Genomic DNA, 19,093 nt, shown 5'->3' with positions numbered 1-19,093 from the left:
TTCGGGAAAGGGGCACTAGCTGAAGGTGAGGCAGGCGGGACCCACAGCCAGCACCTTCTCCCGCCCACCGCTGCCGTTCATCCCTGAACCTGGTGGGGCAGCCGGAGAGGCCGTCTGGGCTGCTGGCACCCCATCTCCTTTCCCACCCCCTGCCCCCACCCCAGCCCTCTCAGCTCTGCCACGCAGGGTGCAACATTCCTCCCCACCCCTGTACCAGTTCCTGGGCCCCTGGGCAGCTGCCCTAAGTGGTTGGCTGTGGCTCTCTGACCCAAATGCTGCCACCTCTGAATGTCCCCGGGAACCGGCTCTGCCAGCTGGTGGCCCCTCCAATGGGCCCTTCCTGTGTTGCAGTTTCCAGCGCCTTCCAGTTCGCAGGCATCATTCACTGGATCAGCCTCATCATCTTGTCCGTGTTCTTGTCCGAGGTGGGTGACAACTCTGGCCCCTCCAACCCCCAATACCAGGGAAAACCAGGCTTTCCTACCTGGTGGCAGGCCCTGAGGCCACACAGCAGGGAAGCAGGTGTGACACTGGGCACTGAGCTCCACAAGGGAACAGGGCCTCCTGTTGAGATCAAGCTGGACTTGATCCTGTGGGAACAGGAATGTCTCCTGGGCAACACCAGCTCCTCCTAATGGAGCCAGGGACTGGTCCAATGCACGGGCCACCAGCCCACCCCGCTGTGTGTAGGTCAGCAGGCTTGAGGGGAAGGCAGAGGTGATGTGAAGATGCCCACGGAGTTCAGGCTCACAGGGACATGCACAGGTGTTGTGGGAAATGGAATATGCCATTACTCCAATTCCAGTCTTCCCTTTATGAGGTAGGGGGTGGAGCCCTAATTGCATATGCAAAAAGGAGGCAGCATTGGGGCGGGGCTTCAGCACAAGTGATGTCAAGGTGTCTTGCACAGTGAGTGGGACTGAGCCGGGGCAGCAGGAGTGAGCCTGCAGCCACAGGCAGTATGCGCAGAACAGAGCTTGGAGGTGAATTTTTGTGGCGTGAGCCGAACCCCAAGCAGTCCCAGAAACCCCTTGTAACACATCAGGAGAGAGCTGGGCTTTGTGGCCATGCTGCTGAGTATGGCCAGGGGTGAGGTGGACAGGGCAGCGGGCCTCCCACGCACAGCACATCTCTGTGCACACCTTGGCTCCTGCAGTCCAGGGCTTGGAGGCCTGAGGCTCTGGAGCTGAGTAGCAGCTGCTCCCTGCCCCCCACCCTGTCCACCAGGTCCCACGGACACCCGGGCTGTGGCCAGATGCCTCTCTATGCAGACCTTAGGGAATGTTCTGTGTGTGTGACTGCCAACAAAAATGTCTAGTCAGTTGCTGCGGCTCTTACCCCTTCATGCCCTAGGCTTGGTTTTTATGATCCTTGGGCCAGATTTATGACCCCATGTTATTTCAGGGTCCCTTCCTGTCGCCACCAGAGACAAACCACTTGAGACACTCTGGAGTTGGAGGGCTTCCCACAGGCTAGGGAGCTAGACAGCAGAGAGGAGTGGGCTCCCTGACCCTGGGGCCTAGCGGTGGAGTGACAAGGAGACCTGGCTCCCCAGAGTGTCACCTGGCATGAGGGCTTCCGTGGCTTCACTAGAAAGTTGGCCCCACTGACCCCAGAGGGCCTGAGAAGCATAGGAGGCAGTCCTGCTATCCATGGTGACAGGGACGCCACCCACAGGAAGGCTCAGGTCCCAGTGTCCTGTGTTTGCTTCTGAAAATGTCAACAGGTTCTTCTAGAACCATCCACACCCCTAAGGGTCAGCAGTCCAGGATGACCCACACAGTCATGGCCAATGCTGGGTTCAACACCCTGTGCTGCCAGGTTAGGAGAGGACCAGGGACTGACCCCAGGCCCAGGGACTGGCAACAGTAAATGTCACTCCCTTGTTCTGAACTGCTGTTTTTGGTTCATAGCTTGGGGGTGTGGCTGTGGGTCAAGGGGCATCACCTCCAGCCTTCTCAGGCTTAGTGAGTGGGATTCATCCTCACAGCCAACCCCAAAAAGCTGGGACCCCAGGGGCTCCCGCCTTACCCTGAACCACGTCCCACTCACAGCTCGCCTGAGCTTTCACACAGCCTGGGCAGGTACACAGAGCATCCTACAGGAAACAGAAACCCAGAGGGGTGTGGCAAGCAGCCCAGGGCCTGCAGGGATGGCAGGGGCTCCAGACACAGGCTCCCAGAAGCAAGCTCTCTTTTGTGCAGACCTACCCCAGCCAGAGCTCAGGGGCTGTCCCAGCAGAGAGACTACTGAGCTTTGTCTGGGGCCCAGAGGACTGTGACGCCTCAAAGGGAGAGGAACACTGTTTATTTTGAAAGGCAGAGTTACGAAGAAGAAGGAGAGAGAGACCTTTAACCTGCTGGTTCACTCCCCAGATGGTTGCAACAACCTGGGTTGAGCCAGACGAAAGCCAAGAGCTTCTTCCGGGTCTCCCACGTGGGTGCAGGGGCCCACGGTTTTGGGACGTCCTCTACTGCTTTCCCAGGCATTAGCAGAGAGCTGGATGGGAAGTGGAGCATCCAGGTCTCAAACCAGTGCTCAAATGGGAGGCTACTGTCGTTTAAGCTATTACACCACAGCACTGGCCCTGGCACTTTTTATTTACTATTTTTTTCCCAGTCATCCAATGCTTGGAGCATTTTTAGACTACAAACGTATGTGTTGTTTCTCTAAAATTGAACTGTGTAGATGTCCTGTATGTAAATTCTTCCAAAAGTCCATGGCAAATGGGGCTGAAAGGTGGGCTAATTTGGGTGGATAAAAGGTGTTGGAGTTTGTGCATTGGAGTTTGCTCATAATATGCATGTTCATACATTTTCAAGAACCCCTCACGTGCATGAATTTCATCATCTTATATACCAGTCACCTTCCCTCTTGGTGCCACTACTCCTGAGCATTTTGCAGTGCCAGGGTGGCTTAGGTGGCAGCACTATTGATGTCCTCGTGGCTCTAGTCTGAGGTTCACCCTCAGCCCCCGACGGTGCATTGGCCCACGGGAGCCTGCAAAGAGAGCTCCAAACTGCTCATGGAAAACAGAATCAAGAGGTAATTTATTGAATCTGAAAGGGAGAGAAACAGAAATCCCCTGATTCTCCCACCTCCCCTAAATAGCTGTAATAGCTAGGCCTGAGCCAAGCTGGAGCCAGGGATTCAATGCAGGTCTCCCATGTGGGTCATAGGAACCCACATGTGTGAGCCACCACCTGCTCCAGGCCAGGTCTGCATTAGCAGGAAGAACCAAAGTTTCCCAGGAGGGAAAGGACGGCACAGGTGTGCCTTGAGCTGCAGGTGGCCACATCAGGTTCTATTCTTAGTCTGAAAATGCCCAGACTGGTACCTACTGCTTGGCAGGACCCCAAGACTGGGGCCATGCCCTGTTGCACCCTGCTCTGAGCCCCACCCTTCCTCCATGGTCAGCTGGGATGACTCTTGTTCTCTCGCTCCCTGGGACACAGGCTCTGTGCCCAGTTGGTCAGCCCTCATCCCACCGGGAGAGCGTGTGGTGTGCCCATCACTTACAGGGGGGATAGATAATATGAATCTGGGAGAAAAAGGCTTATCCTACACCCGGTTTTTCCTCTCCTATTTACTGTCACTTGTGCTTTGTGGTTGAATATATAAAGAAGAGTCTAGAAACACAGAATGCACTTGTTTAGAAAAGGTCAAGCTGGCTCTTGCTGGGAGTTGGTCCAAACTTACTGGACATCTCGACCAGGGATTGAACCTTGACAGGGTCTGGAGCCATCAGGCACCCCAAGCAAGGTCTTAACCACAGTACCAAACGGCCACCCATCCGTGCTTTTCTGTGGTTGCGTGTGCCATGTGGATGTTCCCAGTTTAACCCTCACATAGGGATTGGAGGAAGTTCTTCACTTTTGGCTAATAAAAAATAGTGCCATCCCCTTCTCAGCACCCATCCCCATGTGCTGGATTTGGAAATGGTGCAGTGAGTTAAGCCACCGCTTGGCATGCCTACGGCCCACGTCAGCGTGCCTGTTTCCAGCCCCAGCCATTCTGTGCCGGCTAAACGTGCCTGGGAGATACCAGGTGCTGGCTCAAGTACCTGGCTTTCCTGGTACTCATGTGGGAGACCTGGATGGATGTTTTAAGCTCCTGGCTATTTCAGGCATGTGGGAGGCTAGCCACAGCATACAAGATCTTGCTCTCCAGTAAATAATACTGTTTTAAAATCCCAGCCAAGTACAAGCAGTAAGTGCTACCTGCCTGCCATCACACCTGCTCTGTCACCCCACACTGCTAGGTATCCCTAGGGGTTCAGACTTTCATCTTCCCACCAGGCAGCCACCTCATTGTGGTGGGCCTGGGGAAGGGAGGAAGAACAGGTGAGAGCCTCCTGTTCAGGCTCTCACCTGCAGTGTGCCCTGGGGAAGTCATTTCACCTCTGAGCAAATCAAGCATCCTGGTCTATGAGCGACATTCAAGTGGGATTGTGGGTATAAACTTCCTCTGTTAACCTGGGTTGTAACAGACCAATGAGAAGGTCCCCAGGGTGATGGAGTGGGTGAAGTGCGTAAAATCTCTGTGACACCAGCTCAAGTCTCAGCTGTTCCGTTTCTGATCCAGCTCCCTGCTGATGTGCTCAAAAGAGGTAGCAGAAGATGGCTCAAGTCCTTGGATTCCCTGTACCCACGTGGGAGACCCAGATGGAGTTCCTGGCTCCTGGTTCAGCCTGGTCAGCCCCAGCTATTGTGGCCATTTTGGGAGCAGAGGATGGAAGTTTTCTCTCTGTCTCTCTCTCTCTGTGACTGATTTTGAAATAAAACAAATACATCTTAGAAAGAGAATGAGGAGGTCCCTACAGTCACCTGTGGCTCAGTGACACTTCTATAGGAAGTGAAGTGACATGGGACAGCCTGTGATGACTGCACCCCAGCAGTGGCATCAGGGTACAAACCTACCCAAAGTAACATTTCCAGATTTTCCATTCAGCTCCCAGCCTATGCACCTGAGAAAGCAGCACAGGATACCCCAAGTGCTTGGGCCCCTCACCCATGTGTGAGACCTGGAGGAAGCTGCTGCCTCTAACTGGCCATTTGAAGAGTGAACCAGTGGATGGAAGATCTCTGTCTATCTCCCTGCCATTCTGCCTTTCCAATAATTTTTTTTTAAAAAAAATCTTTGAAATGAATAGAGCAGGGGTTGGCGTAAGTCAGAGTACTACAGTAAGCAGAGATCAGACACTGGACTGCCCCCATCTTGCTGTTTCCTTAGTGGTGGTCCACGAGGCTAAAACTGGCCAGTGAGGAAGCTAAGGGGGCCAACTTTAGAGACAGCAGTCTCCCGACCCACATCCGGGTACATGACACACACTGGAAGGCAACTTGCTTAGTTGGCATGCTGGGTTCTGGAGGGAGACTTGGCGAGCTGGTGGCAGAAAGACTGTGTGGGGCCTGGACTTGGGGCCAGCCTGCAACAGCAAGGGATCCCCAGGGTTCCAAGCCAGAAGGAGCTGGACACACAGCCTTTTCCAGCCAGTGGAAGGCACGGTTTAGTTTAGAAAGATCATGGGGCAGTGGGGATGGGAGGTTAGGGAGAAGGACTTGGGGTGACAGAGAGCAGGTAAGGGGTCCCCTGCAGTCCCCAGGGCCTCTGGCTGAGCCTCCAAGGCAGTGACACTGCTGGCTGGGCTGAGGACAGCTACTCAGGAGAGGAGTCGAAGCCATAGCCATGGGCTTGGGGACTCCAGAGTCACCAAGGCTGCCACCATGGGGGAGGGGGTGGTCCCAGGGACACAGGGGGTCCCAGAAGAAAAGAAACCAGGGTCCTGGGTGACAGACAAAGGACAAGAGCCTGGCTGAGCACACAGGAAGGGGAAGCTAAGGGGGTGTGGGGAAGTGGGATGACTGGGAAGCTACGGAGGCACTCTTCAGATTGAGGTGGCCTTTGGGATGCAGCCATGAGGGGGGCCATGGGAACTGTGGGCAGGGGCCAGGGAGAGGTGGAAACACACACACACACACACACACACACACACCTGGCTTTCAAAGGTAGAGCCTAAAGGAGACCCATTTCCAGGAGAGGTTTTTGGCAAGGGGGTTTATTGAGACTGTTCCCATGAGGAGTGGAAGCTGGGCGCGAACCTCCCGCACCTGTGCATTTCTCCCCTAGGCCCAGGACAGGCCCTTGAGCCCGCGGGTGCAGCAACCCTGGGGTGGAGCTGGGAGCGAATGCCTGTGAGAGGCTGGACCAGTCCGTGTGCTCCTGTTTTGCCAATGGCTGCCCCCAGGGGGCGCTCGTGCACCAGTCACCGGCCTTCCCTAGCCATCTGTTCCACGCTGTGTGGACTTGAGCGTGGCAAGGGCTGTTCCTCTCTCTCTAGGTTCACTTGTAGCTGGATCCTGGGACCCATGGCTTCCTCCTGCTGTCCGATAGCCCCGGGCAAAACCTGCCCAAGAGCATATCTGTGCTCTTTTTTTTATAGTTTCTGTATGTGTTTGAGACACAGAAAGACACAGGGATGAGCCATGGATTCCCATCCACCGGCTCAGCCACAACAGGCACATCTGGGTTACATCAAAGCCAAGACGAGGAGCCCCTCCTATCCTCCCTCTTGGGTGGCGGGGGCTTCGTTCTCCACCGTGGGACACAGAGAAGGCTGGCATGGGGTTGGGAGTTGTGAGGGGTGCACTGGGGAGTGGCACAAAGAGGAAAGGCAGAGGGGCCACCTGACCCATTGCAGGTGAGGTGGTAGGGGGTAGGGAAGACCCTCCCCTGAGACTGAGTGCTCTTGACCTTGAGTTCTGGAATTTTCTCAGTGGGGGAGAAGTAGGGGGCTGCTGCAGAACCCTAAACCCTCTCTCTCTCTTTCTGTTTCTCCTCCGCACCTCCCAGACTGTCCTGCAGATTGTGGTGCTTGGCATCTGGGATTACATCGAGAACAAAATCGAGGTAAACACTGGAGCCACCCGCGGCCCCAGCCCAGGGTGTCCTCCTCACCCTTGACCATGGGCAGGGTTTCTGACTCTAGGGCTGGCGGCAAGACCCAGGGTGCTGAGGTTCGCCTCCCCTCACAGGTGTTTGACGGGGCTGATCAACCTGTCCCTGGCCCCGATGGTGGCGTCCACGGTGGCCAACGGGCCCCGGAACCCCTGGGATGCCATCAGCCTCATCATCGTGCTCCGGGTGTGGCGCGTGAAAAGAGTCATCTATGGTGAGTGTCCTGGTGGTGGCCAGTGCAGCTACTCACAGCACATGCAATGACCCGCCCTTCTGGGGGCAGCCACGTGTGTCCCTGCCCACCTGCTCCTGGGACCATGACTAAGTTTCCCTCTGCCCTAGGACAGAGTCAATTCCCTCCCCAGTGTCACTGTCCCCTAGGTCAGGACCCCGCACACCTTAGGTCTCCCACGTGGGTGCTGGGACCCAAACACTTGGGCCATCTTCTGCTGCTTTCCCAGGGACATGAACAGGGAATGGGATTGAAAGTGGGGCAGCCGAGACTCAAACTGGTGCTTATATAGGATGCAGGTGATGGTCTAAACCCACTGCGCCACACTGCTGGCTGGCCCCTACCCCCAAAGCCCTAGATTTTCATTGCAGATGGTGGAGGTTATGACTTGGATTGGTCCCCAGGGATGAAGGCAGGCAACTAGGCCTCCAGGGTCTCCCATGCCCTGGGGAAGTACCCCTCCCTGGCCTCCCACCCCACATCCCAGCTCATCTCTCATCAGGGAGCCCCTAACCTGGAATTTTCATGAAAGTGGAATGTGGTTGGGTCCTGGACTTTGGAAATCCAGAAGACCCTGGGTGGGGGAGGAGGAGAGGGAGGGTCATCTTGCACATTCCTCTCATCTGACAGATAGGCAAGCTGAGGCAAGAGGGCTGAGGGATGCTCAGCCCCATGCGAGCAGCCCTGGACCGCTGAGAGCATCGTCCTCTGCAGGACAGGGCAGGGTAGGGTGGTGCGTACTGCATCATGCCAACTGCAGACAGCTGCATGGTCGCACAGCGTCCTCTCTGAAGGGAGCGCTCCCCTGGCTGTTCCCCTTCTCCCTCACCGTGAGAGGCATGCTGGTGACACCCATGGATGTCACTTTGCTGTTCTTGTCTTGGGCAGAGCCAAGGAGGCAGTCCCTGGGCCTGGAGCCGGGGAAGGCCACTGCCAACACAGTCCTGAATTTCCCCTCTGCATGGATGCTATTGTGTCAGCTAGGGAGCACCTGGGAGGCTTCGAGGTGTGTGGCAACATGGAAGGTTAGAGAACATGGTGGTCAGATGAGGGACCCAGGCCTCCAAACAGCCAGGAAGGGTTGCATTCTGGAAGGCGCAAGAAGGGTGTGACAGTCAGGTCAATGTTAGGAGTTGAGACTGAGACATCCGGGAGCTCAGGGCTGATGAGCTGCAGAGAACTACCTGGGAAAGCCCCCCGGCCCTCCCTCTCCTGGGCACAGGATGTCTCCTCTGGGTCTTCCTATGTGTGTATCAGTTACAGAGGTGGGGCAGTGCTTTAAGCCACCTTTTGCAATGCCCACTGCCCTGTACTGGGGACTGGCCAAGTCCTGGCTCCTCTGTTTCCAATCCAGCTCCTTGCTAATGTCCCTCCCTCCCTCCCCTCGGGAAGCAGCAGCAGGTGATGGCTCTAGTACTTGGAACCCTGCCTCCCATATGGGAGATCTGGGCTCCTGGCTTCTGCCGGACCCTTCTCCCCTCCTCCACTCCCTCTCTGTCACTCCGCCTTTCAGTCACATAAGCACGTCTTCACGAGTGTCGTGGACTCACAGAGGCGAATGATGATTTAGACAAAGCCTTTTGTATTCTGGTGACTGGGACAGGCGCTCCTGTCCACATTAGTGGAGAAGTCTGTGTGTGGGTGGGTGTCTTCCTGTCCCCTAGTTTTAGAGTGGGATTCCCAGGCCAGGTGGTCCCTCTTTAACATTTGCCAGGAAGCACCAAGCTGCTCTCCACAGTGGCTGCACCTGCTGTGGATGAGGGGCGTAACACTACCTCCTGAGACAGACAAGCCGACAGAAAGCTCCCAGCCACTGGTTCACACCGCCAAATGCGCACAACAGCGCTGGTGGGCTGGGCTGGGCTGAAGCCAGGCACTCAATCTGGGTCTCCCACGGGGGTGATAGGAACTCAGCTACCTGAGCCAAGTACCTGCTGCTAGCCAGGACTTGCATGGACAGGGAGCAGTGGTCAGGAGCCAGCTTTGGGACTGGACCTTCAGGCCTCGGATTTGAGCCAGGCGTGTCTTAACCACTGCATCAGTTGCCCCCTCCCAAGCTGCCTTCTCAGGAAGCCACTGGCTCCTGTTTTTGACCCCAGAATATGGCCTCATGCCCAGGCCATATTGCAGGTAGCTCTGCACTAAGCCCAGTGAAGGGTGCCACCACTGTGGACAAGGAGGGAGACTGAGTTACGGGTGCAGCTTCAGGATGCCTTGAGTTCTGTCCTCCCCCACCCCGCCCCACTCTCCATCCTGGGGGGACTGAGTCTGGGGCCCACACTTGCCCCTCGGCCCAGCGAGCCCTGCTGCTGCTGCTGCTGAGCTGCTCACAGGGCTGCCCCCCCCTCCAGCCTACGTGCTGCCGGTGAAGGTGGAGATGGAGATGGTCATCCAGCAATACGAGAAGGCCAAGGCCGTCCAGGACGAGCAGCTGGAAAGGCTGACACAGATCTGTCAGGAGCAGGGAGTAAGGCACCACCACCTCCCCTTCTGCCCACTGCTGTCCACTGCCTTGCTGGGGCAGCCCAAGTCCCAGGGCTGGGACATCTCCCCGGTCACCTGGGTGACACTGCAGCAGACTCCGCCAGTTCATCTTGAAGGTTGCTGAGCCTCCCACAGGGTGCCAGTTGCCACCCACGATGCCCACACACCATGATGAGGGGCTGGGTGTGCTCTTAGCTCTTAAGGATGGCTAGTGGGCCCTGTGAGGGCCCACCCTGGGATGTGGGGACCCTTGGCTTCTGGGGGGAAAGAGAGGGCTGCTGCCGATTGCTCCATGAGCCTGAGACGCTAAACCCAAGGCTTCCAGGCTCAGGGCCCGGGCCAGCCCAGTGCTGCCTGCCTCATGTGGGCCTCGGTCCTCTGGCCACCCCTGGGCACCTCCCTCTCTATTCCCAGGCACCAACCAGGGGCAGCCATGGCTTCTCCATCTGCCCCCATGGTGCCCCAGCCCCAGGCCAGCCCTGTCCACCTTTGGTTCTTAGAGGATGTATGTTCAGATGCATCACTCCTCTCCATTTTTTAAGGAATGTTCCTCACAAAGAGGCCTCCGAGTAATGTTCCCAGGGGGACATGCATGTCCTGGGAAGGACCCTCAGGGGATACTACGGCCCTTGGCTTGCTGCTGAAAGCCAGCAGGCTCCATTCTGGGCTGGTGATGGGCATCAGGGATGCTAGCCTGGTCAGGACAGGGCCCTATTCTACTGGGACTCGGGGAGCTGGGCTGTTGGTGCATACCAGGGCAACACCTGCTATGATGCAGACTTCATAAGACACATGCTTGGGGGCTCTGTGTGCTAACACGGGGAAGGCCTGCAGAGGAGCTGGCGTGGAGTTAGGGCCACCTGAGATCTGGGCAATGTGTGGGTGGGGCACAGGTGTGGGCATTGTATCTGGGGAGCTGTAGGCTATTCTGAGTGTGGGCGAAAGGGCAGGGATGGGAGGCAAGCTTGGGCAGGGCCTCCAGGGATAACCAGGGTGTTAGAAGTGGGATTGGGGGCTGCTTAGGCTGGCTTCTGGAGTTTTCTGGCTGCTGTTGGGGGTCAGGGCCCACTGAGGTGAGAGAGGTCCTGCGTGTGGGCAGAGAAGGAGATAGAGGAAGGAATTTCTTTCAAGCCCAGAAGCTGAGGGTGAGCAGTCCCCAGTCTACTCCTCGTGGGCCAGCAAATGTTCTGTTTTGCTGGGCTTGGCCTCATGGATCCTCCAGCACAGGTCCACTCCTGGAAGCCCATAGCTCCTTCCTACTTCCTGGTCTGGCAGAGAACACCTGCTCCCTGCTGTACACACCACATCAACAATGCATGAGCCATGCAGGCAGAGCAAACATCAACATTTGCCAGTGTCAAGCAGCCTTCCCCCTCCTCCCACCCACACAGAGATTCCACCACAGCCCCTGGTCCTGGCCTACCCCACTCCCTACCCAGTTGGAACCCCGGGTTCCTGCCATCTTGGTTTGGTCATGCCCTAGGAATGTGGCCTCCTCCCCAGGGAGCTGGGAGATGCCCACAGACTGCACAGAAAGGTGCCAAAAAATGAAGACAGATTCAATCCGCCACCCCCTTCCCAGGCACTGACATCTGGGACACAGATGAACAGAAACCAACCAAGGGAACCTGGTAAAAATACCTGAACCTGTCATCTTGGTTAAGGTGGCAAAAAGGGCCAGATGGGATCCCAGTGGGGCCATGGTGGGGTGGGGGTGGAGGAGTTGCCTGGCCAGAACTTGGGGCCTTTGTGGGTCACCAGCCAGGCTGTGCCCCAGGAACAAGAAGGCAGAGACCCTGCATCTTCAGCTGTACTTTGAGACCCACCAGGACAGCCAAACCCCTGAAGACGTGACTCTCAGCCGAGGAGTGTCACAGGAGCAGGTGTGTGTGCCCAGGAGGAAGAACAGTCCCCTTGCACAGTGACCTAATCCAGAACATGGGGACCACACTATTGCCCACTCCCTGTAGGAGGCTCGGCAACACATGGCCTGTCTCCTGAGCAAACAAAATGCCTGGGCATCTCTGACAGAGGGAACTGGGGCTGGGAGGGGGCCTTTTCAGGCCCTTGCCCCAGCTTCTGGCCACTCTGGCTATTGTTGGTATGTGGGGAGGGGCTACCCCCTAAACCCTGCTGCTTCCCTAAGAGAAGGCCTGGGAGCTTGCACACAGAGGGCTCACCTTTGTGCTCAGAGAAGGAGCTGAAAGACAGGAATAGCAGTAGGGAAACCTCCGGAAAGGGGTCTGCTGTTGTTCCAGGGGGCTCCTTCCCATCCTGCAATTCAGCACAACGGCCTGTTAGATGGAATATTCTAGCCCTCCATCCACCCTGGAAAGTGTGTGTGTGTGTGTGTGTGTGTGTGTGTGTGTGTGTGTGTGTGTCAAACTGGAAGTGATTTGTAAAGCGGCTGATAGCTTCAGTGACAAGCCCATTTAGCTGATAAAATTAGCCATCAGAGGAATAAGTTATGTTATTCTTTTGCCAAGATTTAGATTTATGGCCACCCACCACCCCACCCCCATCATCTTCACAGTGGATGGAGAGGGGCCAAGGTCCTTCCCAGTGTCACTGGGCACCTAAATCATGTGTTTGTAACTGCCTCCGATTTTTACTGCGACCAACAACGGTGATGCCAATGGAAATAAACATTGGGTGCTGTGCCAGAAGCAGATGGGTCGGAAAGCAGGGCAGTCGGTGCCGACCGCACTAATAGGATGCAATAGGGTTATTGCTGTTGCATTAGACCCCATCGAGCTTTTGGCCCAAGTGTGCATTGATCAGGCCCAGGGCCTGTGTTGACTGAACTCCTTAGCCAGCCCATTAAGGAGCGCTGGGTGTGGCTGCCCAGCTGCCTGGACAGGTCTGGTCCCACCTGGGCAAATGTTAAAAGCCTGGCCCCTCCAGTAATGCATGCAGAGGACTTCCCTGTGGACCCTGCCTGATCTGGGTAAATTCTCTAATTGGAAATGCTTTGTGATGTGCATTTAGGTAGGGCTCTGGGTGTGCCTTATTTCTTCTTAACTCTGGGCATGGTCTCAGGCCTGTCTGTTGGTGGAATACTCGCTCCACTTTGTCACCCAGGTCACCACTGTGCACCTTGTTTCCAAGGGCTATGCTGGCCCTTGCCACTCATTCTGAGCAGGTGTCTGGGTAGGGACTTTTTGGCATTTGTTGTCTGTTAAGGGTGTCTTAGTTTCTGAGACTTGTGGCTTGAGGTTTCTTATTAGGTTTAGAAGGTTCTTGTCTGTGACTTCTCTGTTCAATTGATCCTACCCATTCTCTCATTGCTCTCACCCTGGGGTTCTAAATGTGAGTATGTTACATCATTTGATCAACACTCACACCTCTGTTACAGCCTGTCCTATTCCCCTATTTTCTCTCACCTCCCACCTCTGTCTTCTTGCTGTAAGCTCTGATAATTCTCTAGAAACCTATCTTTAAGTTTAACAAATCTGTCTTCTACTATATCCAGTATACTATGAATCCCATCTACCCATATACTTAATATATAATAACATTATGCGTGTGATATATATTACGTATTGTTTTCAAAATTTGTATCTGACTTTGAGTCTAGTTCTCTGAAGAAACAGTGCATTCATTTTGTCCATCTTTTCCACTATTTCCTTTAACATATTACTGATATTAATTTTTTTTAAAGTTAGTTGAATAGCAGAGTGACAGAGACAGATCCCCCGTGCGCTGGCTCCCTTCCCACATGGCCACAGCAGCTGGGTCCAGGCTGAAGCCAGGAGCCCAAAATTCCATCCAGGTCTCCTGTGGGGCGGCGGGGTAGGGGTCTGAGCTACTGGGCCATCATCTGTTGCCTTCCCAGAGCAAGGAGGTGGGTCGGGAGTGAAGCAGTTGGGACTGGTCCTGGCTTTCTGATATGGGATGATGGCATTGCAGGTGGTAGCTTAGCTCAAGACACCAAAATACCAGCCCCTAATCAGTTATTTTGAATCCCCTATCTGTTAACTCAAATGTTTATACAGGCGAGCTTCTGTGTGCTGCTTTACATATTGGTCATCAACCACTTTTCCTGCTTGTTGGCATGACTAGTCATTCTTCCTATAGGCAACACACTGTTGATGACACACGAAGATTCTGGCTTGCGTTATCTGACACTGAAGAGTTGGGTCTTCTGTGAATGGGACATTCCCAGCAGGAAGCCAGAGACAGCACAGAGAGCACTTGTACTTTGTCCCCACCCAGGTGCTGCTCTGGGGCCGGTGCAGACAGAGCTCGCCACAGACTCAGCACTCCTCCACTCACCTTACTGGCCACCCAGTGAGGCTGAGGTGCCGAGGCACACGTGGACCTACTCAGGGTCTGGGTTCAGGCTCCTGACTGCCCTGGAGGGTGTAACCCCTGACCTGTCCTGGCCCCTGAACTCAATGAGTCCCTCCCATCCTGCTCAGAGGGCTATAGGCCCCCGTAGTCCTGAGGGCTGCCAGTAGGGTTATGGGACCCTGCTTTGCCATGGGTGCACTGTAGCTTCTGGCCTTTCCATCTTCTGTCCAGCATGGAGGCCACTCCCCATCTGAGGGGTCCTGATGTGCTGGGATCCCTTGATGACCTGGAAGTTGGCTTTGAGGAGCACTCATGTTAGAATGCATCCACATGCATCCAGAACCACTCTCTGAAAGTCACACCAGAGTCTTCTAGGGCCATCACAGCTGAGGTCAGAGCTCAGAGCAACCAGACCCCTCTGCGGTGCTCCTGGGAGGAGTCACTGGCTCCTCACAGTGAAGGACTGAGTGCACCCAGCCACTTCCACTCTCTCGACATAAAGCATTTCAATCTAAGCCATGTGCCTCTTTCCACCTCCGTGATCACCTCCAGACTGGACTGTTGCCATGGCCCCCCTGGCCTCGTGTGGTCCACCATCTACTCTGCTATCTTCACAGTCCCTTCACAGCCTGTCACTGCACGCTGCCTCCACCACTCCAATATTCAGGCCAAAGCATACCAGTGGCTTCTGTGGCTCTTCAAATACAGGCAGACTCTGTCCTTCACACGCCCTGATGTGCTGTGAGGCTCGGCTAATGGGGCCCCTGCCACCTCCCCAGTCCCTCTGAACTGTCAGCTAGCTCTCTGTTCTACATCATCTGCTGCCAGCCCCACCCCAGGGCTCCCCGGCTCCCCACGGGATTCTTGTCCTTCTGCCTTTACTTGCACTCACCTCTCAGCTAGGGGAGGAAATCTCATTCTAAACCACGGAACAGTTTCAATGTGGACCCTTGTTTTACCTGGCCTCTTGGCAGGTGACTAGGAGAACTACCACATGTTTGGAGTTTGCCTCTTCAGCTTAGGACATGTTTCTGTGTGTGGGCCTGCATGTGGGGGCTCAAGCAGGGCCAGTCCTGGCTGGCCTCTGACTGTCTGGCCAGAATTCCAGTGGGACACTCTTGGGCAGCTCCATATCAATTACAAGCCATCAATAATGCATCCTTTTAGAGTGGCCAGGAAGCCATTAGCCAGGCCTGTGGGGCCAGATGCATGGGCTTGGAGAAAGTGGACAGGGTGTGCCCATAGGAAGTTCAGATCACGCAGGGCCAGGCAGGACTCCCAGGCCAGTAGGGCTGGGAAGGTTGTCTTACAGGCCCTCTGAGATCTGCTGCCAGGGGGGTAGCTTGCATGCTGTCCCCTTACACAGAAGGCACCCAGTCATGAAGCAACCCAACCCTGTTTTCTGGCCCTTTGAAGCCCCCAGCCCATGTAACTACTTGGTTTTGAGGTCCCAGAGCCTGAGATCAGAAATTAGGGCTGAGTCTGGGACTAGGGTTAGAGGATCAGAGCCCCAAGTGTGTCTGGGATCAGGAATCAGGGCTCAGAGTATGTCTGGGATCAGGGCTCAGTGTGGCTGGGATCAAGGCCCTGAGTATGGCCAGCATCAGGGCTTAGGGCATGGCCAGGACTAGGACTTAACCAACGACCAGGGTCAGGGGCCAGTGTGTGGCCAGGGTCAGAACTTCATGTGCAGCTAGCACTGAAGTTCAGTCTTGGTCTCAGCTTTGGGCTAAGGTCAGAGCTCAGACTGTAGCTAGAGTTTGGGGCTTGATCTAAAGTACAGAATTTCATGCAATTAACAAGTTTCATGCCTTTGCTTATTCATTTTTAATTCAAGACTGTTTCTTGGGTGCCTCCTGGGCACCAGGCACCAAAGCAGACCCGGGGTGTGAAAACTCTGGCGGGGAGCGGAGAACAGAAGAGTTGCTTGTACAGCTGTGGTACACACTTCCTCTCAGCTCCCTGTGACATCCTGATGACAGTCTACAGTCGCTGACATCACACAGACTCCTCTTCAAGCCCATTCCCTCACCAGCACATGGCTCCCTGGGGGCAGAAGGAAGGGGATGCTGGGAGTCCCTAAGGGAAATGGTGATGGAACCACACCCTGCTCTCCTCCCCCAAACGCCACTCAAATGATAGGAAGAGAAAAAAGAATCATAAAGTACAGAGAATCATAGAGAGACAGGTGGCTAGGAGAGGGTAGAGAGCAGACAGGAGACAGCTGATCTAGCGGACTGCAGATGGGAGAGTTAATTACTAGGGCACCTGCTGCAGGGGTCAGGGGAGACATGACTAATTCTCCTTTGAAAACCCCTGGAGTCCAGGAAGAAGGAGAAGGGGTGAAGCTGGCCTTGAGGCAGGGCTTTGGCTAAGTCTGCACACAGGGGCGGGCTTTTTTTTTTTTTTTTTTTTTTGCAGTAGTTGGGATACCGACACTGCTTGGGGTACCCACATCTGATGCTGCGGTGCTCTGTTTCTGATCAGATTCCTACTGGTGTACACCCTGGAAGGCTCAAATACTTGGATCCCTATCAGCCATGTGGAAGACCTGGATGGAGTACTGGGCTCCTGGATGTGGCCTGGCCCAGCCATGGGTAGGTATTACAGGAGATCTATATCTATGTCTGTATCTTTATCTATCTATATAGATAATACAGATATAGATATTAAGGATTCATTTATTTTACTTGAAAGAGTTAGTAAAGAGAGAGATCTGCCACCCATTGGTTCACTCCCCAAATGGCCAGAGCTAAGCCAGGCCAAAGCCAGGAGGCAGGAGCTTCCTCCAGGTCTCCCACATGGGGACAGAGTCCCAAGGCTTTGGGTCATCCTCGACTGCTTTCTCAGGCCATAAGCAGGGAGCTGGATGGGAAGTGGAGCAGCTGGGACTCAAATGGGCACCCACATGGGATTAGCCACTATACCACTGCACCAGCGCCTGCTCAGGACATTTAAGGACTGGATCAGCAGATGGGGGAGCTCTGTCCCTTTGTTCCCCCTCTCTCTACCTGTATAAATCAAATGGAAATAAATCTTTTTCAAAAATGTGCACACAAAATATTCAAGTGTAGGTTAGGCAGAGGTGCATTAACCATCCCCAGTTCCCTCCACCCGCCCTCCCCATCTCATACTTTCCTGCACAGTACAGAGCCAACTCGAGGTTTTATCCATAGGCAAGAAACTAAAGGCCTCTCTGGGAAACCTGAACAATGCCAGAGAGAAAGCCCACAGACACTAACCCAGAGTGGCTGCTGGATGCCAGCTTTGCTGGTGTTCGTAACTGCTTTTATTAGTGTGCATGTTTGACTTTCCTAAAGAGAAAAACTAAGAGAACATTAAAATAAACACACACAAAATGCCAGAAGGTGGTAAGCATGATGCCGAGCACTCAGACAGGCTGCTGTGACCCACGGCCTGGGCCAGCTACCTTCCACGAAAGGTCAGGGGTTGTAGGATGAAGAAGCAGTTGGGGAAATGACCCTGAGAGCGCATGGTCTCTGAATCTTCAAGGGACAGTGAGCTTGTGTGGAGGGGCTGGCAATGGGAAAGAGGGTGAGACTGTTGGCCAGGTGGGCACTGGCAGACAGTGCACCTGCAAGGCTTCGGGAGTTTCCCAAGAGAGGTGGGACACCATGGCGTTTGAGTGACAGGGACGTCGCAGTCTGCAGTGATCTTATGGGACCCTCATGGCTCCAGCTGGGAGTGGGGAGGGCCGGTGCTGGTGGGGGATAAGGAGTGTGGCTGCCCAGGTGCAGGCGAGTGCTGGCCGTGGGGACAGTGGACACCGGGGAGGAGGCAGCCATGGCCAGCACTTGGAGGTAGAGCTGGACTGGGGCACAGGTGTTTGGGTGAGGGAGAGTGACAGGCCATGTACACTTGAAGAAGGTGCAGCTGAAATGGACTGAGGCTATCGGAGGAGCAGGTTTCGCTCCTGTTTCCAGCAGCTTGAGTTGGCATTGGAGGTGTGGGCCTGACATTCCGGGAGAGGTCAGGACAGGCTGCGTGTACTTGGCCATCACCAGCCAGGAGGGAACTTCCAGTTGGGGAGGGCAGGCAGGGCAGGGGAGGTGGGAGGGAGGGGGCAGGCAGACAGGGGGCTGTGCATGCTCCCGGCTGCTGCCCCTTGAGCAGAGGACACAGAGTTCTCCCTGCCCCAATGCCCTACCCCATCTTTTAATGTCACAGTCCAGTTACCCCAAATGCCAACAACCACAAGCCACAGACACAGAAGGCCAAAATTAAACCAAAATTAAAATGTGTGGTTTTCATAAAGCCCCCTGATGGGGCAACCCAGGTCCTTTAAAGAGGTGAAAACTTATGGAAAAAGGTTGGGGAGGGAGAGACAGATCCAAGGCCACATGGCCAGAGCGCGGCAGGGGACAGAGCAGGCGGGGGCCCCAGACCAGGGTGGGCTCGTCCGATGGACACGCGCACGAGGCAGTCACTTTACCAACTCACTCCTCCTCTTTGGGGACAAACCCTGCCAGGGTTCCTGTCCCCCACCTCCCCACCTAGCCGACGTGCCTGGCCCTTCTCCCTCTGCAGTTTGAGATCTGGCAGCTGCATGCACACTTGGCGCAGCAAGACCTGGATTTGGCCGCGGAGCGGGAGGCGGCGCTACAGGACCCGCACGTGCTGCGCCAGCCACACAGCCGCTACAAGGTGGTGGAGGCCGGCGTGTGGGACGAGGAAACGGTGGCCGAGAGCGGCGTGGAGGAGATGCTACCCTCGCCAAGTGAGCCTCCGGAAGTGGGTCTCAGTGCTCCTGCCGCGTCCACTGCGCAGCTGTGCACCTGCGCCCTCTGCTTCGTGCCTGATGCGGGACATTCGGAGGTTAGCACCATTAAACCAAGGGAAATTGTTAGGGAATGTGGGCCTCTGGCCCAGGGCCACAGGACTGTAGAACACAGCAGATAGAGGCTCTGATCTCTTGCTGACTGACCCCAAGAACGTAGCTGTGACCCCTGCAGGTGGCCTTGGTTTTCCCATGCAGAGGTGTTGCCCTTGGTGAAGAAAGGGCCTCGAGGCTCTGCTGCTGGCCTGGGGGATCAGTCACCCTCTTAACACCTGGGACGTGCAACAAAATCGTTTAGCCTGCAGAAGCTGGAGAGGCTGGGTGGCTGG

The 19,093-nt window shown here is 55.3% G+C and overlaps 1 protein-coding gene across 1 annotated transcript in view; it reads left to right on the top strand.

The window, feature by feature from the left end:
• LOC131479298 (transmembrane protein 266-like) overlaps positions 1 to 18,704 on the top strand; it is a gene marked incomplete at both ends in the record, with an annotated part of 29,100 nt that extends 10,396 nt beyond the window's left edge. Inside the window, 6 exon segments of the mRNA XM_058659818.1 lie at positions 352 to 425; positions 6,853 to 6,909; positions 7,035 to 7,048; positions 7,050 to 7,171; positions 9,541 to 9,656; positions 18,515 to 18,704. Coding sequence (XP_058515801.1) covers positions 352 to 425; positions 6,853 to 6,909; positions 7,035 to 7,048; positions 7,050 to 7,171; positions 9,541 to 9,656; positions 18,515 to 18,704 — 573 coding nt within the window.
• Positions 18,705 to 19,093: the final 389 nt, after the last annotated feature.

Source organism: Ochotona princeps, unplaced genomic scaffold (assembly GCF_030435755.1).
Source record: "Ochotona princeps isolate mOchPri1 unplaced genomic scaffold, mOchPri1.hap1 HAP1_SCAFFOLD_262, whole genome shotgun sequence".
In the NCBI taxonomy this organism is placed as follows: Eukaryota; Metazoa; Chordata; class Mammalia; order Lagomorpha; family Ochotonidae; genus Ochotona; species Ochotona princeps.
This window is presented reverse-complemented; position numbering and strand designations above follow the sequence as displayed.